The 17,921-nt window shown below is 40.3% G+C and overlaps 1 protein-coding gene across 2 annotated transcripts; it reads right to left on the bottom strand.

Moving 5' to 3' along the window:
* Window positions 1–669: 669 nt before the first annotated feature.
* Window positions 670–17,453, bottom strand: TC2N (tandem C2 domains, nuclear). 2 transcript variants are annotated; one of them, XM_009895061.1, is made up of 11 exons: window positions 17,387–17,453; window positions 16,493–16,723; window positions 13,078–13,242; window positions 9,930–10,018; window positions 8,908–8,983; window positions 7,762–7,862; window positions 6,737–6,853; window positions 5,971–6,162; window positions 3,874–3,988; window positions 3,203–3,402; window positions 670–873 (listed from the first exon to the last, which is right to left on the bottom strand). In XM_009895061.1, the coding sequence occupies exons 1-11, from the start codon at window positions 17,451–17,453 to the stop codon at window positions 763–765; spliced, it is 1,464 nt and encodes a 487-aa protein (XP_009893363.1). In that variant the 3' UTR covers window positions 670–762. The 2 variants fall into 2 exon arrangements, with proteins under 2 accessions (XP_009893363.1, XP_009893364.1); XM_009895062.1 differs by lacking the exon at window positions 5,971–6,162 and having other exon boundaries at window positions 763–873.
* Between the last annotated feature and the right edge of the window lie 468 nt (window positions 17,454–17,921).

Here is a 17,921-nt window from a genome sequence, read left to right as displayed (position 1 = left end):
TTGGCATAATAAATGGAACTTATTCCATTGATTCCAAACACAATTCACCCGAACAGAGCAAGTCTGGAGGACCCCACTTGCAAAGATCACAGTTAGTCAGAGAAACTACTATCTTTCAGTCTCTCTGGTTAGAGAGAAGGATTGGGGAGAACCCAAGCTACAGCCATGTCAGGGTAGTGAACAACCCTTCATCAAAGATGGAGATGAGAAAAGCCTTCGGGTCCTGCCTTATTGTGTACTTCCCTTTACGCCTTCTCCTACTGCCACAGCTTTCCCACTTGCTCAGGCACACGTTTCTCTGATCAAATGGTGTCAACACGGGCGCCACCCCAGAGGCTCAGCAGTACCTGGGATCAAGCCACTGACCGGACTGATTCCCATGGACTTTGGAGTCTGCCAAAGACAAGACTGCAGATGAGGATGACAGCAGTGAGTAGTGATGACGATGCTGATTCAAGCTGCTTTCCGAAATTGGATTTCTGTGCTCTTATGGAGCCTGAAAGGGGCAAAAGTATATTTTTCAAGGTGGATTTTTTAAAATCAAATGAGCACTTTCCCCAGTTCCTAAGTCTTCCTCTTAATAATATTTAGCCAGTATTTCTCTTGGTGAAACTGAATTTTCCCAGTTACTGTGGAGGTGCGATGCAGTGGAGAACTTCTGAAGAACTTGTGTAGACAACATTTTTCTTTTTATTTATACTACTTTAAACAGCGTAGGAATATCTTTGTAGAAAAATCAGTCCTCAGTTTCATCTCCAGTCTTCAGGATGGACCAATGCTGTACCATTTAACAACAACTTTTTCAGGGTTGGCAATCGTATCTTTCCACTGCTCTACTGCTTCACTGTTGCTGCTATCAGAACTTATCCAGATCTGCAGTAAGAAACAAAAAGAAAAATGAAACTGAGTTTACCCGATAGAACACAGAGACCCGGCCTTTATTAGATCCAAATAAATACCATGGAAGCGTAGAACGAGATACAACGTGTAGACTGCGACCAAAGCATAACAGCAACAAATACAGTTCTGTTAAGACTAACATATTTTGGCTTTCAGCTGGGAACACAGGGAGTCTGCGTTTAAATTTAGCCTCTCAAATAGTTTAGAGAACTCACTACACGCTAACGTTTCTCTACTTAATAAGATGTTTTAAGTCAAGCATTCCTTGCTCCACTCAAATGCACGTGCTGGGGTCAAGGGCTCGTCAGGGCCAGTGATGGCTCTATGCATTCAAACTCCAGTTGGCTGCAAGCCGGCTAGCATGCCAAGCTACCTGTCCAGCCTGTTCATGAGCATTTAAAATTGCACACTCCAACAGACAGGGCCAAACCTGCATTCCACAGAAGTTACTAACGTGCCCGTACCACACATAGTCACGCAGTAAGCGTCCGTTTCTACTCAGTATTCAATTAATGGATAGTGGCCATTAAATGAGGAAACGAGGTACAAATAGGAAATTTTCCCCCTGAACATTATCACCAGCTTCCATTGCCAAAAGAATTCTGCTTATGTAAGTAGGTATCATTATTTACAGGACTCTATTTCCTCAAGTCTTCCAAGAATGAGTCTTTTTAAGACTTCTCAGAAACCTTCACCAGGAAGTACATTTAGCCTACACCGCTGAGGCATGAGTCCTCAAGAAGTGAGAATAATGTCTTGCAGAATACCACAGACAGCTGATGTTTCATCCACAGAGATTCAATATACATCTTGCTCATGATTAAAGACATGCCTGTAAAAGCAGCCTAATCTAAGTGTTGTCTGCTTAGAACAGCATCCAATTAAACATCATTCTCTGAAGAACAAAGTTAATAGATCCAGCTATATCCATCTTTTTCCAGCTACCCAGCCAATTGCTCAAAGTACATTTTTCCCTGAGCCATATTTTATGTCTTCATGTGTTATGTGGCAATGTCTGCCTGCATGAGCTCAAACAACCTTTTCCAAATAACCTCTGAGGAGCACAAGTACCTCATTTCCTCCCTCTAAAAATAAGATCCATGATTAAATGTAAATCATCAGATTGAGATGACCTCACATATTGCTAAGTGACTGCAAAATCATACCCAGTTATTTTCGCCCCAAGGTAGCACAACTAAAAAGAACATTTTTTTCTTCCAAATCCAATTCTACTAACAGGAATCACAGAAAGATGGAACATGTGTGACATGAGGCTCCAAAGAATGGAGGAACTTCACATAACTCTTGCTGGCACATCATTTTTGCAGCACATTAGCATCTCCTGTAGCTGCACGTCTTCAGCAGGCACAAGAAACATCACCAGAATGGGACGATGCCATTTTCTGTACCTAAGGGTAGCACAGTCCTTCACCTGATGAGGGACATTACAGTTGGGGTCTCCAAATCAATTTATATTATTCATTTATGCATATATTAAAATTCTGCTGCTAAATCTAGCTGGGTCAGGGAAAGCATAGAGAATTAAGAACAGTGATGGCTCACTATACCAAGAACAAAAGGAGAGAAAGAAGGGACGGGATGATGGTAAATTAGGACAACCAGGGGGAGAGGACAGAGAGAATAAAAAGAGACCAGACTACCAAGTTTTGCAGTGGTTAAATAAATACGATCACACAAATGCTTTCAAAGAGGTACTACTGAAGTTCCAGCTGCTACAAAAAGCCAGAGAGAGAAGAAAAGAGCACTCAACTGAAAAAATGATTTTGTGTTTGGTCACCTATGTTATCACTTGATCATACATATTTAGAATATTGTGCTGATTTCAGCATTGTTCCACCCAGGAAAGCAGTCTGATACTGTAGCTGTTGATACTTTCTTTTACACGCACCTGTTTGTAAGCGTATGGGTATGGTAAGCCAACACCCCCCTTTCTGTACAGTGCATTGTAGGCTGTGGATCTCCCCTGAGCGCTATGTTTGCTTTCTCTAGAAAGCCTAGAGGCGATCCTATGTCTGGCTGTAGGAAGGAATCTTTCACACAGCAATACCTCACACGAAAATGACTTAAAGATTTTGTTTTAAAACAAAAATCAAATGTCAACTCCCATTCTGATGGTAGTGTATGTTTAAAGAGCCCAGTACTATTCTTGCTTGGGTTACATCCCGAAGAATTTATTAGAATTTACTGTTTTTCTTATTTAAAGTATTTTAAAACTCATACCAAGAAACTTGTGGAACTGGATTTTAAGTAAAGGATATTGTGCTAGTTAGCAGAAACCAACCTGCCCTAGGAAGTGTTTTCTTCTCACTGAGCTTCTGCTGTAGAGCTTGATGAGAAAGCCAATTCCTTGTTCCGCTTGACTAACTGGAAAAATCATCATTTCTCCCCACTTCACTTGGCCATTAGTGGACTTCAGAAGACGAGTCTTCTTCTTATAGATCATCCCTTCGGTACTAACCATTCCAACTTTCACAAAGAAATCTAGCACAAAAGGGAGGGAAAAAGGCATAGCACACAAAGGGTTACTCCCAAACACACCCAAAAAGGAACTGACGAGATCCACATGTATGGTTCAAATTGCAACAATTTCCCAAAAGTCTGGCCAAAAGAACTGTACAATAGCTTTCCTGACTAGTCACACAGAATATATTCAATAATATTGAATTGATTAACACAGTATCCAAACAGCAAGTGCAAGCTAATGCTTTCGTATGTCAGGATTAATATTGGGATAAAAATCTTCCAAAATACATAAACACATAGCTTCAAACCAAACAAAAAGTAATCAAGTAAGACATCTGTGGAAACAAGCCTTGGCAATGGAAATCTACTGCACAATATGTTAGTCTGAGGTTTGTAAGGAATGTTCTGAATTGCCAACCCATTTGAGCAGCAATTTACCTGTTACAAATGCTTTTAGACAGGAGGCATGAGACAGCTGATGTAACTTACTTGAAGACAGCGGCGTAGATGAAACTGGAAGGTTTTGTGCTTCAAGAATCTGTAACTGAATCCTCCTGTTTACTGCTTGAAAACAAGTTCCTACTTGAAGCTCTGCATGGCACACCTACAAGCAGAAGAATGTTGCCATAACATCTGGATTAAGTTGCTTCTAAACTCAGGAAACACAGAAATTCTGTCATATGTTGGGCTCCCACATTTCTATCTGGGATTTCCTGGACAGAAATATAAGCATGTGTTGTATACACAACCTGCAGATGCACAGAAAGTAAGTGCGTCTTGCACTTGTCATAGCTGCAGTACATGTGCTCTGCTGAAGGACTGCTTATGTGCAGCACACATCTGGCCCTCGTGGGCTGCAGCCAGAAATACCGGGCAAATAAATGATTCCTTAGTTTTCACCTGGGAAAGATTCCTCAATGGTAGGAGCAGACACATACAGGGAAAACCAGACAGCAGCTGTAGCTCTACTAAACTTGGGTGTGGAGGTGAGAGACCAGGTATGCTCCACTAACACAAAAACCTTTGGAGTTCTCCTCCCACACTTTTGAATTTTGATATATGGAGATATAAGCAATGCTTTCCATAGACAAAAGGCCCCATAACTTCATGTCATGAATGTTTAGGGTGACTGAATGCTGTGGGGTTTCCTATGTTATGGAAGTACTTGTGTTTTACAGGCATACACACATACACCCCCCCACACACACACACTCTGAATGTACTGAGATCGCCAGTCTGAATTTTTATTTTAGAATTTTTTCTAGTGGCAAAGTTGTGTTGAGGCATACTCATTACTCCCCTGTCAGATGCTAACGTACTCTGGACGCTGTAGGAACAGCAGGAGAACGCTAGTGGAGTCCCAGCTTTCTTGACAACCTCCATTCAAAAGGACTCTGCTAGTCCTGGTTCCCTTCAAGTCCTAACGCATGTCAGTGAAGCAAAATGCACCAAGCAAGAGCGCCACAGGTCAGAGAAAGAGAAGTCAGGCTCCAGTTCCTCAAAGAGATCCAAATTCTCTTCACAGCTCAGCCACCAAATTTCTGTGTAACCCTGAGAGGAAGCCACTTATCGTCTCTGAGCTTTGGCTCTCTATTGGCAAGTAGGGTAGTTTGCTGCCTCACAGGATAGCGCAGGGATGAATTCCTGCAGTGTCTGGAGGGCTCTTGGATGTAATGGTGAGGAAAGCCAACACAGAGAGAGAGAAACTAGGAGATGATTCAGGAATTTACATTGGGATGAAGCAGTTTCTAAAACAGCTTCCTCTTTCACTTATTCTTACTGCTTTTGAAGCAACATGGTTATTCTTGTTAGATCTAAAAAATGTCAAGTGTAACATGTTAGAAATCAAGAGTATCACTTCTATTACTCAGACACACTTAGATAAAACTTGCCTTTGAATTGCTTATTCAGGTTTAATTTGCTGAAAATATAAATGTCTAGACACAATCTGTAAAAGAAACAAACAAAGCGAAGGTGTGGGGAAAGGAAATCCCACTGTGAAAACCACCTGCTTCTTCTTACACTAATGGAAATGAACTGTCTGAATTATTACTTCACAGCGTGCAATCTGAACGCTATATAGCTATCTCTGCAGTTTCAAGCCACTGAAGATCTTAGCACTTTTTTTCCGTAACAGAAGCAGATTCCATTTGGTCTGAGCTCTTGCTGCGAGTCCTAAGGATCTTCCAATGCTTTTTTGGTCGGAAAAGGCAATTACCCCGTGTTTTTGCTGAAAACTTCCCCGGAATGCCCCTCCCTCAAGCTGCAGGCCATGGTGTCGAAGAGCATGCTCTAGCTCTTTTCCCAGAAACAGTGGCAGCTTATGACTAGAACAGCTATGTGCAGAGTTCAAAAGTCTGCATTTTTTCCCCCCAAAGTGCCTTTCCCCAAGAAAGTGGAAAGAAAGAAAAAAAAAAAGAATCATAGAATGGTTTAGGTTGGAAAGGACCTTGAAGATCATTGAGCTCCAACCCCCCTGCCTTGTTTGTTGTTAGCATTGAATTAGCACTGAATTTATTTTACTTTCATTTCCAGCAACTCTTTCTAGGTGATATAACAACATACTTTTGCAATATTGGCACTTACAGGTGCTTTGGAAGGAGGAGATATATCCAGCCAATGACTTGACTCCTCTGAGCTGAGCTCCCGCAGTGCCAAGGAGCACTCTCCAATTGTTTTTTTCCTGGGAGTCTGCGTCTGGATTTTAAATACCAATCTGACAGCCTGCAGGCTTTGCAGTTTAATAGCAAATACAAAAGTTTCCATAAATTCAATGTCCTAGAAAGAAAAACAGAGAGGTAACATCACCATTGTAAGAAAGGCATACCAAGCCTGAAAGCTAGAAACCAAGGCTTCCTGGTCCTATTGCCCCCTTAATATTCCTTTACTGCCACGATCAGGAGTCTTGTCCCATGCAACCAATTCTTACTACTTTCTGTAGAGAGGAAATATGAACTTTGTCTGCTGCCCTAAGTTAGAGGCAGTACATCATCTACCTTCCCTGGGGTGAATGTGCACCTACAGGTATGCCCAGTCTTCCCCCAGTCCCCCACCACTGAGTTGCCAAGGCCAGCAGCTCATGGTTCAGTCCCCTGTGAGTGTATCTGTCCTGCAGATTTGGGAGAAAAAGAGGGCAACAGTCCAATGCAAGAGGGGACACGGGGAGGAAGTGGAACAAGGCTTTTAGTACGATTTTGAGAAGTCGAGGGGGGGAAAAACCCAAACCTAAGCAACTACCACAGCAAACATGGCATAGGAGCGAATGTTTGGCCCATTTTAAAAATCCATTTACATTTCATTTTTATTTTTTTGGGGAAATAGATTCCTTGGTGTTTTCCCTGCTTCTACTTACACTGCACCCTTCCTTGGCAGAAGATTTGAAATGCACTGGTTTGGGCAGCGTGAGAATTCCCTTTACGTGGATACGAGGATTTTCCCCACAGCTAGAAGGCCAGCTCAGGTCTTTGCACTGCAACATTGAAAACACAGTCAGTTTAGACAATATAAGACTCTGGCCTTTAGACAACTTAGAAACAGTCTCTTCTACACTGTTCTAGAATTATGCATAATTTCTGTGATATTGAATATAAATCAGAGCCAGTGTAATGACTGTGTCACTTCAGATCATTTAATAATTCATTTTCACAACCAGAGGGTAAAAAGTTATTTGGTAGATTTTAATGATTTCACTATGTGGCAATTTGACAACAGATAAATCATGAAATCCCTTACGTAGTTTTTATCACTTGATGTAGTTATGAGGTTTCTGACTACTCAAAGTTCCATTGCCTAAAAATTATTCACAGTTCCTGGAAGTGTACAAACCAGACAGCATAACAGTATCACATTTGCTAACAAAAAAAGCCACAAGAACCTACATGCCCTCAAAGTGCTATCATGGTTCTGCCCTGAAGGAACGGTTAGATTTAAAGGCAGTTAAACGCTGCCCTCAAAGCTGCTCCAATTTGCTGCCTCCAAATTTCCACAGGAAAATTTCCACAGCAGGACCAGCCTATGACCAGCTCGGCTTTCGTATCTATGCTGAACAGTTCCTCGTTCCAGAATCAGAACATGTGTATAGTAACAAAGAGTTACATACTACTTTTTATTATTGACTGCAGTAGAGATTGACAGAGATTGCAACGAGGGGAAAAAAGGAGAGGAAGATACTTTGAATGAAGCCCAGTACTACATTTGACTGAACTTTATTTATGTTAATACTTAGTAGCTTTCTTTTTCTCCCAAAAATATTCCTTAAAGTAAGAGAGCCAAATTTAATGAGAATTAACACAAGTATACAAGTATAGTAAACACAAGTTTACAAGTATAGTAAAATAGCCACTCGAGTAAATAATGGAGTTATTCGTATTTGCTTACATGTAAAACTGTGATCCAAATCTGTTCTACAGAAGAAACATAACACAACTTCACATTCAGTCTTCCAAAGTCTCGTTCATCACCTGATAATGTAATAGTATCTATGGAAAAAAGCCAATGAATGTTTTTAGAAGTAATGCAGTAACTTAAAAGTTCATTCCAAGAATAAGGGAACTCATTAGTTGGTGGACTGCCCACCTTTGAAAACTTGTCTCAAAATAAGTTTGAAATATCTTAACACCTACATTTTAAGTACAAAATATTCATGAAGTCCTGTAGCCTGACCTTCTGCATAACTAAAAGGCTTCACATTTACCTCAAGTTACCTCTACTGTACAACTTGTTTTGTACTCGGACAACTTATAGAAAGGAAAAACGCACGTGCCTGAGACACCCAGAACACATTTATAACCTATCACCTCCCTTAATCACTTTCACTGTTAAGTTTATAAATTGGCCTGCTTTTTATCTTTCTCAGGTTTCAGTTCCAGCATAATAAACATTTTACTATTATGCTCTTCTCCAAGTCAGAAGAGCCATTTAACATCCAGCGTTTGTCTTTCAAGACTGAAACCAGGTCATTGCTCCCCAGTCTTTTTTTTGAGGAGACTGGGTAAAATTCTGACTTCCAGCAGGGTGACTTGCGTGGGCACTTGATTCATTTTTGAGAGTTTATTTTGCAGTATCTCCACTTCTTCAGCATTCTTTCATAAATAAGGATACTAGATTTGTGTGCAATATTCCTGCCTAATTCTCAGTGTAATATGGGTATTGGATTCCAGGCACTTCCCACAGAAAAATACTGATTAATAAAGAAGGAGTACAGCTGTGACCGAGGTGCTGCATTCTGTCCTAACAGAACATCTGTAATTTCCTAGTTCACTGGGGTAGTAAATCCAGGGATGAATTTTTCAAAAGCATGAGAACTCCTCAAAGGCTCATTTTCTTAATCTCTTGACAACAGGAAAGCGCAAGTCCAAACCCCTTAATTTCAAATTGCAAAGTAAGCTCCAAAGTGACTTGCTAATATGATTATAATTAATATATAATTAAAAATAATGAAATCATCAACAGTAGAGACCGCTTAATGTTTCAGGTCCAAAGGGAAATTTCATTTCATTACAAGGTAAACAAACAAAACATTACCTAGACTCCTGTTACTGCCTTGTGAATCCTTCCTGGAAGAGGTACTGCTAGGTACACTGGAAAATGAATCATATCTCTGGGGGAAAAACAAAAGAAGTCACTTCATTCAGAGCAACAGATGCAAAAAGCCAGAGAGATTCTACCATCAGACAAGACATGATGAAAACAAAACAACATCCAATTTCAAATTATTGTCTTGTTCCCTACTAATCTCTTGATCCAGCAGCATGGAATTATTACTTTGACGCAAAGAGCTAATACAGGACATGTACGGCCAGTATGGATTCTTTTTCTTGCTGATATAAATGCAACTTCATTTCTATGTAAAAGATGATTATTTGGGGAAAAAACAAAAAAAGCAGTGGTTTTTAAATCAATGGAAACTTCTAGTGTTCCACTTTTCAACTGGTGAGAGAAACCACAAGATGATGAACCACACCCTCTTGTCTGTCTTGCCCTGCCTAACATAGAATCATGGAATGGTTTAGGTTGGAAAGGACCTTGAAGATCATCGAGCTCCAACCCCCTGCCATAGACAGGGCCACCTCCCACCAGACCAGGTTGCCCAAGGACACGTCCAGCCTGGCCTTAAACACCTTCAGGGATGGGGCCTCAACAACCTCTCTGGGCAACCTGTGCCAGTGCCTCACCACCCTTACAGTGAAAAACTTCTTCCTAATGTTTAATCTAAACCTGCCCTCTTCCAGTTTATAGCCATTCCCCCTCGTCCTATCACTACATGCCCTTGTAAAAAGTCCTTCCCCACCTCTCCTGCAGGCCCCCTTTAGGTACAGCCCACTCAGGTTTCTCAACAGTCCCACTGGGCCACAACAGCAGTAGCCAGAGAAGACATCAGGAAAGAGCCTCTTAAAGTTGGTCAAGATGTTGAACTTTTCCCTCTAGCCCTTCCCACACATAGTACAATGCCCTTTGGTGTTTACTTTGAAAACACAATGCAACAGGAACAGATCCACCAAGTAAGCTGAGTTTTCAGTAGAACCTAAGTTACAAGGGGAGCTCACCTTCATGAATCGGGGTGGGCTTCTGAGATCAAACATTGAACGGCTTACATCAAGTGATCCAGGCAACGCACTAGGTCTTAAATCACTAACTAAAAAGACAACGAGAACAATATAGATCATGTAAGCATCATTGCTAGAAAAAAAAAATTAAGAAGCTTTTTTTAAATTTCAGTAGACCTGTGGTAGAATTGAAACCTAGCTAAATAACATCTAAGGAAGGACATCAGCACCTTTCTCCACCTCCCTCCCTCAAAACACACCCCTGAAACAACAAAATGGATAGAACAAGCCGTTAAAATATCGTAATCAATTCCATCTTTGAAGTAGTTCAAACTTACTTGGTCACACTGGTAGCACTGGCAGAATGTGGAGCCTGCCTCAAAGTTATTTCCTCAAGAGAAATGGTTTTTTTTAGTAGATGCTTTAGAAATACAGAAAAGCCTTGTCTGTAAATCTAGTCAGCGAGAACTTGTCTCCTTTTTTACATTTACATACAAAGATCTCAGTGGCAAAAACATGCTGCCTGCTAAATGTGGCCTCATCTCTCTGGCTTTACTGATCACAATGTCAAAGCACCATACTCTGCACCCTTACTAGATCTCAGACAAAGTGAGTCGTAACTCTAAGATGACATGTCCTCGTTACAACACAAAAGCAAGATCTTTATTTTATAGAAGGGTATTTTTCTCAGCAGTTGGAGGTGGTTAAGTAGGCCCTATCAGTTTTCTTTTGACCTCAAAGCAATACAGAGCTAAAGCACATTGTCTATGCATATTATGAGCATCAGTAGAAAATGAGAGCTGAACTAATGCTACTGTTTCAGGAATCTTTGCTGACTCCAGTGATGTTCAAGAGGTTTTTAAAGCCTCCCAACTTCAAAACTGACCCATACTGAAATGAATGAAAGCAGTATGGTTTAACTTCTAGTACTATCTGATGCAACTAATTGCTTTTTGTTGCAATGCTGTGTTATGGTATTTCAGAAGACTTCCATGACAATTCACTGACCATAGCTTAATAGAATTACATCACTTATTACTGAAAATTTATTTCCCTTTTAATGCTATCAAAAGAAATAATCAATTATACTTATTGTGAGATGTGATAATAAAGAATAATTCTTTCTTTTCCCCAGGAAGAAAAAGAGAACAAGTTTTGACAACCCATGGGAGGGAAAGGAAAGTAACAACATCGTTTAGATAAAATTTAATGAAATGATGTATGTCTGGCATGAGTTCCAAATTCTCTCTTGTGCATGACACAAAAGGGCCAAGTTTTTCACTGAATCGGGTGTAGAAATAGCATTATAATATCATACGAGACCTAGAAACCTTGTTTGATATGAGAGCAAATAGGAGAGACCAGCTCGTTATTTCATTTGAAACTGATTATGGTTATGGAAATTAATTCTATATTCACTACTCATGACTTTCACAAACTACTGGGAAACATCCACTTGAGCCTACAGGTTACAAATCACCGAAACCCTTTAAAAACAGTATGATCTGCTGTTTCTAGTAAAGCTCGTTAAAGTTTTCAAAGAACATGGGCAGAAAAGATGTGCCTTTTTAAAAAACTTAAATTTTTAATGGAAAAAAATGACTATTCTTACACTGAGAAAGCTGTGTGTAAAATATAAAAACGGAAAAACCAATTTAACCATAAACATATGTTGTTTACCAGTAATAACTAGAATTTTAGAAAAATATTAATGAATTTATTTTTCAGTTTGTTTGTTGTTGGGTTGTGGGGTTTTTTTTTAAATGAAGAGGAGGGACTTCACATGAAAATTCATGAATTTCATTTCATACCTTCCAAATAAACACATTCTGTTGCTCTTAGCCCACACACGTGAAAAGTATCATAGCACTTGCTGCAATAAAAAAGTGTTAGAGTTTTGCTTAGATAGTCTATAGATGCACATGGAAGAGAATCATCTAGCTTTTTAAACAGCTGTCAAAAAAACTCTGGAGGAAGAAGGCATTTTAAGTGTGTCTAGAGTAGACTTCTAAGTGACCTTTCTTGTGTTTAAGCTTACTAAGACAAAACTAGTGAAGTGTTTACTTAGCTTGAAGAAAAATGGAAAAAGAGATGATGAACTGAAGGGAAGATCTTCACGATAGTTTTATAAAATCCATTTGGCTCCCACCACAGGTGCTTACAAAGCCTAGCAAAACCATATGCCTTAAAGGCTGCTAAAATTCTAAGTTTGTTTTGTTCTCTTAAAAAAAATACATGGAGTAGTCTTTTCATGTAGTCTCTATGGTGATTTGGAATTATTTTTAAAACAGGACAGTCTGAGACATTTCCCCCAGCTGTAAAATAAGCATGCTATACCACTCTAAATAAAACATCTTTAAAAATGCATGCTGTTGCCAGCTTCTGGTTCGATAGAGAGATGTGTCCATTTCTTCAAATGCATGAGTTTTCTGAATGCGTTTGCCTTAGCAATCGCTTACAGCGAGCAACACTTAGTCATATACTTTACTCTAAACAGCATTCATTATAGGATACATATACCAATGAAGGGCACAGAAGAAAATATTTATGTAGGTAGCCAAACACTTTCTATCTAAACTTTTACTATCTCACAGCCCTTCCCCGTTCTTAAAAACACTTACACAATGAGAAGTAGGGACATTTCTGCATCTTCAAAAGCAAACTACAAAAAAAAGCTGGCACGTAGCATCACTTCCCTGTTCTTATCATCTGTTCCTGAATGTTTTTTGGTGCTCGTTCCTCTCCCCATATAGATACTCCTCAGGCATTCCTCCACGCAACATACTGCCTGACCTCCTTTTTCTGTCTCCCTCGCTCCTGTTACTGGCAGCTGGACTCTCCAGTACTGCATTCTGGTTTGGATCAGAGGCAGCAACACTAGCTTGCTTTGCCAGTTTGTCTACCTTCGTGTGATGCGTGCAAGCCTTGTTAAGCCCCCAAAAGACAGAAGGTAACAGTGCAGCTGCACATCAAGCAGAGCTGGCTCCACAGATCAATCTACCAACCAAGAAGTGTCTGTAGCATAAACACGAGTTTGGGAACTGCTATAATCAAACACATCTTCTGTAAAATAACGGCTTTTTTTCTCTTACCTATAAGCCTTGGGAAAGGAAGGAAGACAGAAAAGTAAGGATGTGGTCCTTCTCACCTGATCCATATAATTTCCTATTATCTGATTTTGTTTGGAAGCGCCTAATCAGATCTGGCGAAACTCGATGCTCCAAATAGAATGGGTTGTACACGTCATAGCGGGGCCATTGGTACACGCCGTGCAGTTCTGCTTTCCGGTCACCGAATGAGGCTCTGGCAGATTCTGCAGAGCACAAGTAAACATCAAATACAAGAGTTCCAGACATAACACATGCTGCCTGGCTTCATAAGGCAGGCAGAGTGCCTTCAGGGCAAAGGACAAAATATTTCAACATTATCTGCTTCAGGAAAAGGGAAAAAAAAAAAAAGCAAAAGTAAAGAAAACACACATACACATTATGTCAGATTTCCACAGTGTGCTAGCAAACACTGGAATTAAATTGGCCATAAGAAGCTACGCATAACCTGTCTTGGAGTTCCACAATAAGTGCCTAACTAGTTAAAATACAGAAGGCTCCAAAGACAGACAGCAAGACAGACATTAACAGGAAAAGTAGGGCCATATGTACAGAAAACCTCTGACTTATTTGGCTACCTACCCCCAAGACATTCTCACTCGGCTAACAGACCCCCAGCCCTTCAGGAGGGTTTTGTTTGAAAAGTAAGGCAACTTGTGCCTGCAGCCTCCTTGTCATCCAGTTTCCTTAGGAAGTCTGTCAATGCTAAAATCAGTGGTCCAAAATGACTTGAATTGTTGGCTGAAGCACAAGTAGACAGATCTGAGAATGCTTGAATCCCAGCCCTTTACTCAGCCCATTACAGCACAGCTGCCCTATTTTTCTTTCCCTTATTCATAATAATTTCAGAAAAAACATGCATGTCTTGGTCAGCAGAACAGTAAAGAACACTGCTGTATTGCTTCATTTTGTCTGTCTGGAGTGAAAATAAGTCATACGTAACAGTACAGTAGAGAATGGGGATGGGGTGACCTGGACTCTGCCAAGCTCTGACATTTGCTTACTTCACTTTACCTCCCTGGATGTCAACCTATCTGTTAAAAAAGTTCATTACCCCATTATAAAGTGCCCTCAATTCTGCAAGTGTGTCACACCAGAAGAAGCAAACTATTATTGCTGTAAAATCCTTTCTTCCAAGTGTTAGTAGAGTAAGTAAAAAAGAATAACTGAAACAGAGAGATGGAACACGAGGGATGATAGAGCAAGAATTCAAGTAAAACGGGCTTGAGCATGACGTAAATTAGGATGAACACTTGAAGTGAGGCCGTAACGAACTGATACACAGCAGATGACGGAAAGCCAGTGTTCCAGACCAGGAGCGCACTTCTTCCTGCTAGCTTACTTCTGTGAGAGCATGAGACACGCTGCAGTGAGACTGAAGAGAAAGGCTGCCAGAACTTAATTGCTTTCAGAAGGGATGCCAAGAGCTAACACTGAGCACGTCCTGTTTCACTAAAGGAAAACGGTCAGACATGCACAGAAAATGGAGTGGAACTGAGAGCAGAACTTGGACTTCTACAGATATTTAACAACGGTCTAGGAAGCAAATACTCTAGATGCATTTTTTTGAATATGCTGGTGCTTTGGCTAATGTGAAGAAGGCATGACAGCACACTTCACTGTATTTATGTAGGGAGATGTAAATCTCCCTAAAAAGTAAACTTTGCATTTTTAAACACAACTTTAATGCGGCTTAAAAAGCTGTATTTTAAAAAAAAAATAAGTATTTATATTTGGAAAGAGAAATGGAAGTCATCTACTTAACATAAGAGCCACTTTTCAAATATTTGTTCAAGAATTTAAAATATTTGCTCAAGAGAGACAATTATGAAGAGTCAGATCATCCTGCCAGAAGATCTACTGGCTTTATAGCCTAAGGGCCACTCTGTTCACCAGGTCCTTCAGAAATGCTGATGAAGCAGAATTCCCAACGAAAAGAAGTCACTGGTTTATAAGTCACTGACTGATAAGACTGTGTAGAACCACATGAACACAGAAAACATTTATCAAAAGTTTGTTAGTCACATTTTCCTTCTCTGTTGAGAACATTTGTGCCTCAGAGTCCTTGATGGATGTCTCTGTATAGGGTCTTGAGGATGAGATAGGATAAAGCAAGCCAGAGCCTGAGGCCAGACCCAGTGAGAAAGGGAATTAGCAGGAGCATGTCTTGCATTTCCGTACCTTGTTCAAGTATGGACTTACAGGAACTAGTTACTGAACTAGCAGGGAAGGGCGGACGCTAAAGGAGATGAGCCTCAGAGATGAGGAGGAGCTCACATGTTCTATCTCCAACTATTAGGTTGCCAGTCCACGTCTGGTGAGGCAAACATCACAAGTATAGTCCACTAAAAAGATCAGGCACAGAATGGCCAATCTATACCGAAAAACTCTGCTAGGCTGATCAGCTTGGCTCTAGTGCCAGTGTTACTAGCAGGAGCTGGTGAGGAGGAAGTTTGGTAACAGGCACGCAGGAGGAGAAAAGAAACAACAGCAAGGACCGGGGGAGAAGAGAGAAGGGTGGGAGTAAAACCACACAAACACAAAAAGGTTAGGTTGTTCTGCATTAGTTATTATGCAACACGTGGTTGACTTTTTTCCGTTATTCGGGTTTCCACCCTCAGAAAAGAAATACAGTCACATGGGACTAAAACCATATTATCAGCTAATCCCATCCTCGAAGCAAAGCAACTCTAGAGAAAACAATCATTCAGATATGCACCTGTGCCAGAATCTTCCCTTACCTAATTCTAGGCATCTGTTGGCAGGACCAAGAGCCTAGCCATAGCATATGCCCTGTAACTCATGTTACTGGGCCAGGCTCCTATTCTTTTAAAATGCCACTGTGCCTAAATTGCATGTAGATGATTTTCGCAGTCTGAGAATGGGACTAACTGGCAGAGGTTGAAGCACAAGACTGTTGTGAAGCAAAGAAACATAGTTTCACGTGCAACCTTATACCACTGAGACCTGTGACCCCCAGCCTCCCAAAGAGCAGGAAACAGTAGGGGAAAAAATTCTGCCATGTAGTAGCACATGCTATCTATTGGCAAAATTTGAAAAGGAAGATGTGTTAGTATGTTAAAACATATCAGTACATTAAACGTGAAAGCCAGACCACCCTCCTTCTTTATTTGAGTGATGGGGCCGCTGGGGATGTGTTAGGTCTTTCCTTGCCTCCAATAAATTCTTTACTAAAGCTCCCATTTCCTTTAAGTGTCTTCCATTACTTTGAGTATGAGCACTGGTGTGCAATCCTCCCTTTCAGTTTTATTCATGCAACATCACAGAGATTCATAGTGGGATGACATCCTTCCCAAAACTTCTCTGAATGAAAAGAGACAAGACCAGGCTTCTAGAAAAGTTCTGCAAACATATGTTTTCAGTAGGAATACTTGACAACTTTCAAGGAGTAGCAGAAACTAAACAACCATTTCAGCAATGCCGTTGATGTTTTACCTTGAATTCCCCCAGCATGTGAGATACTAGGAAGGTTCTTTGGCTGTACATAAGCCAATTTGAATGGAGGGACCACAAATGGTACCTCCTGACCATCCAGGGGCAGTTTAGAAAGCAGATAATCCTCTGAACAGCCAACTTGACGCTTCACTGACACAGAAGACAATGGAGGCTTCTCTACAATAGTCGGCTTGCTTGCGGCTACTGCTTCAGATTCCTGCACCATGGAAACTGCTAAAAATAAAGAGCAAGAAAAACAGACAGTCCATATGTGCATTAAGTTTTGAACAATACTATGAACAGCTCTCTTTCATTTAAGAGGATCTGTGCTTGATACATTACGTAACGGCTGCTAGTATTCAGTTTTACCACTATTCAGGACTAGCACCTGGAAAAGACATTCATCCTCATGACACCTGTACTGATCCAAACTCTTTGTTGCCCAAGCTTCTATATTTGTAGCTACCTTGCTCTTAACTGAATTTTTACAAGACATACACTTGTATCACAGAAGACTTCTTCAAACTAAGACACCAAAGAAAATCCTAACAGCAAATCCACAGGGAGTTTAAAAAAAAATAATAAAAAGGTGTTGACTCTTAGAGTTTAAAAGAGACAAGACCTTTACACAACCTTGGGTAAAAAAGTTGGCTTTTTTGGACAGCATTCCAGGCTGCAGGGAGCAGACTTCAGACAAGTGTTATTTTTCAGTTCCAATTCATAACACGAACAAGCATGTGTTCAATCTCCAAGTGGAGGTATGGAAAGAATTTTGGATGTTGTAAAAGAATTCAAGTTTATCAGGGGTGACATAGTCATTTTATTAATGGGAAATATCATTAATGAAGCCAGAACAGCAAAACCCTTAGTCAATGTCATTATGTCAGAACTCACGATCATTTTTTTCTTTTTCCACGCAGAAACACCATTTACAGCAGTTTTTTATACATTCTGTTGCCATTATTTTCAGTGCTGCAATTTAGAGGACACCACAATCCAGTGTAGCTATCAAACCTGAAAAACACAATAAAACAAACTGTATTAGATGGGAATAATTGCAATCAAAATGCAGTACTATCAGTTATTTAAGACATGATTGCTTATTGGACACAGTCCCAGGGTCAATGAGAAAGTTACTTCCATCATAAAAGAATGAGAGCCACCAGATTTCTCTCACTGAGACAAATTATTTTTTACATAAAAGCACAGGAAAAAAGAAAATCATTTTAACGTACAGCATCCAAGTGCTTTCAGTGACCCACACAGACAGGTCCCTGTCTTTCAGGAACACTAAAATTCTCCTCATATTTGTGCATGCCACTGGGCTTTGGAGTTTACTCAGCTTTACAGCTGTTTTGATGTGGTCTTGTCAAGTCATTTGCAAGATGTTTTTTATTCCATTTCCCTTGTTCATGTTTCTCCTATCCTC

This window comes from Charadrius vociferus, unplaced genomic scaffold (genome assembly GCF_000708025.1).
Source record: "Charadrius vociferus isolate BGI_N301 unplaced genomic scaffold, ASM70802v2 scaffold431, whole genome shotgun sequence".
In the NCBI taxonomy this organism is placed as follows: domain Eukaryota; kingdom Metazoa; phylum Chordata; class Aves; order Charadriiformes; family Charadriidae; genus Charadrius; species Charadrius vociferus.
This window is presented reverse-complemented; position numbering and strand designations above follow the sequence as displayed.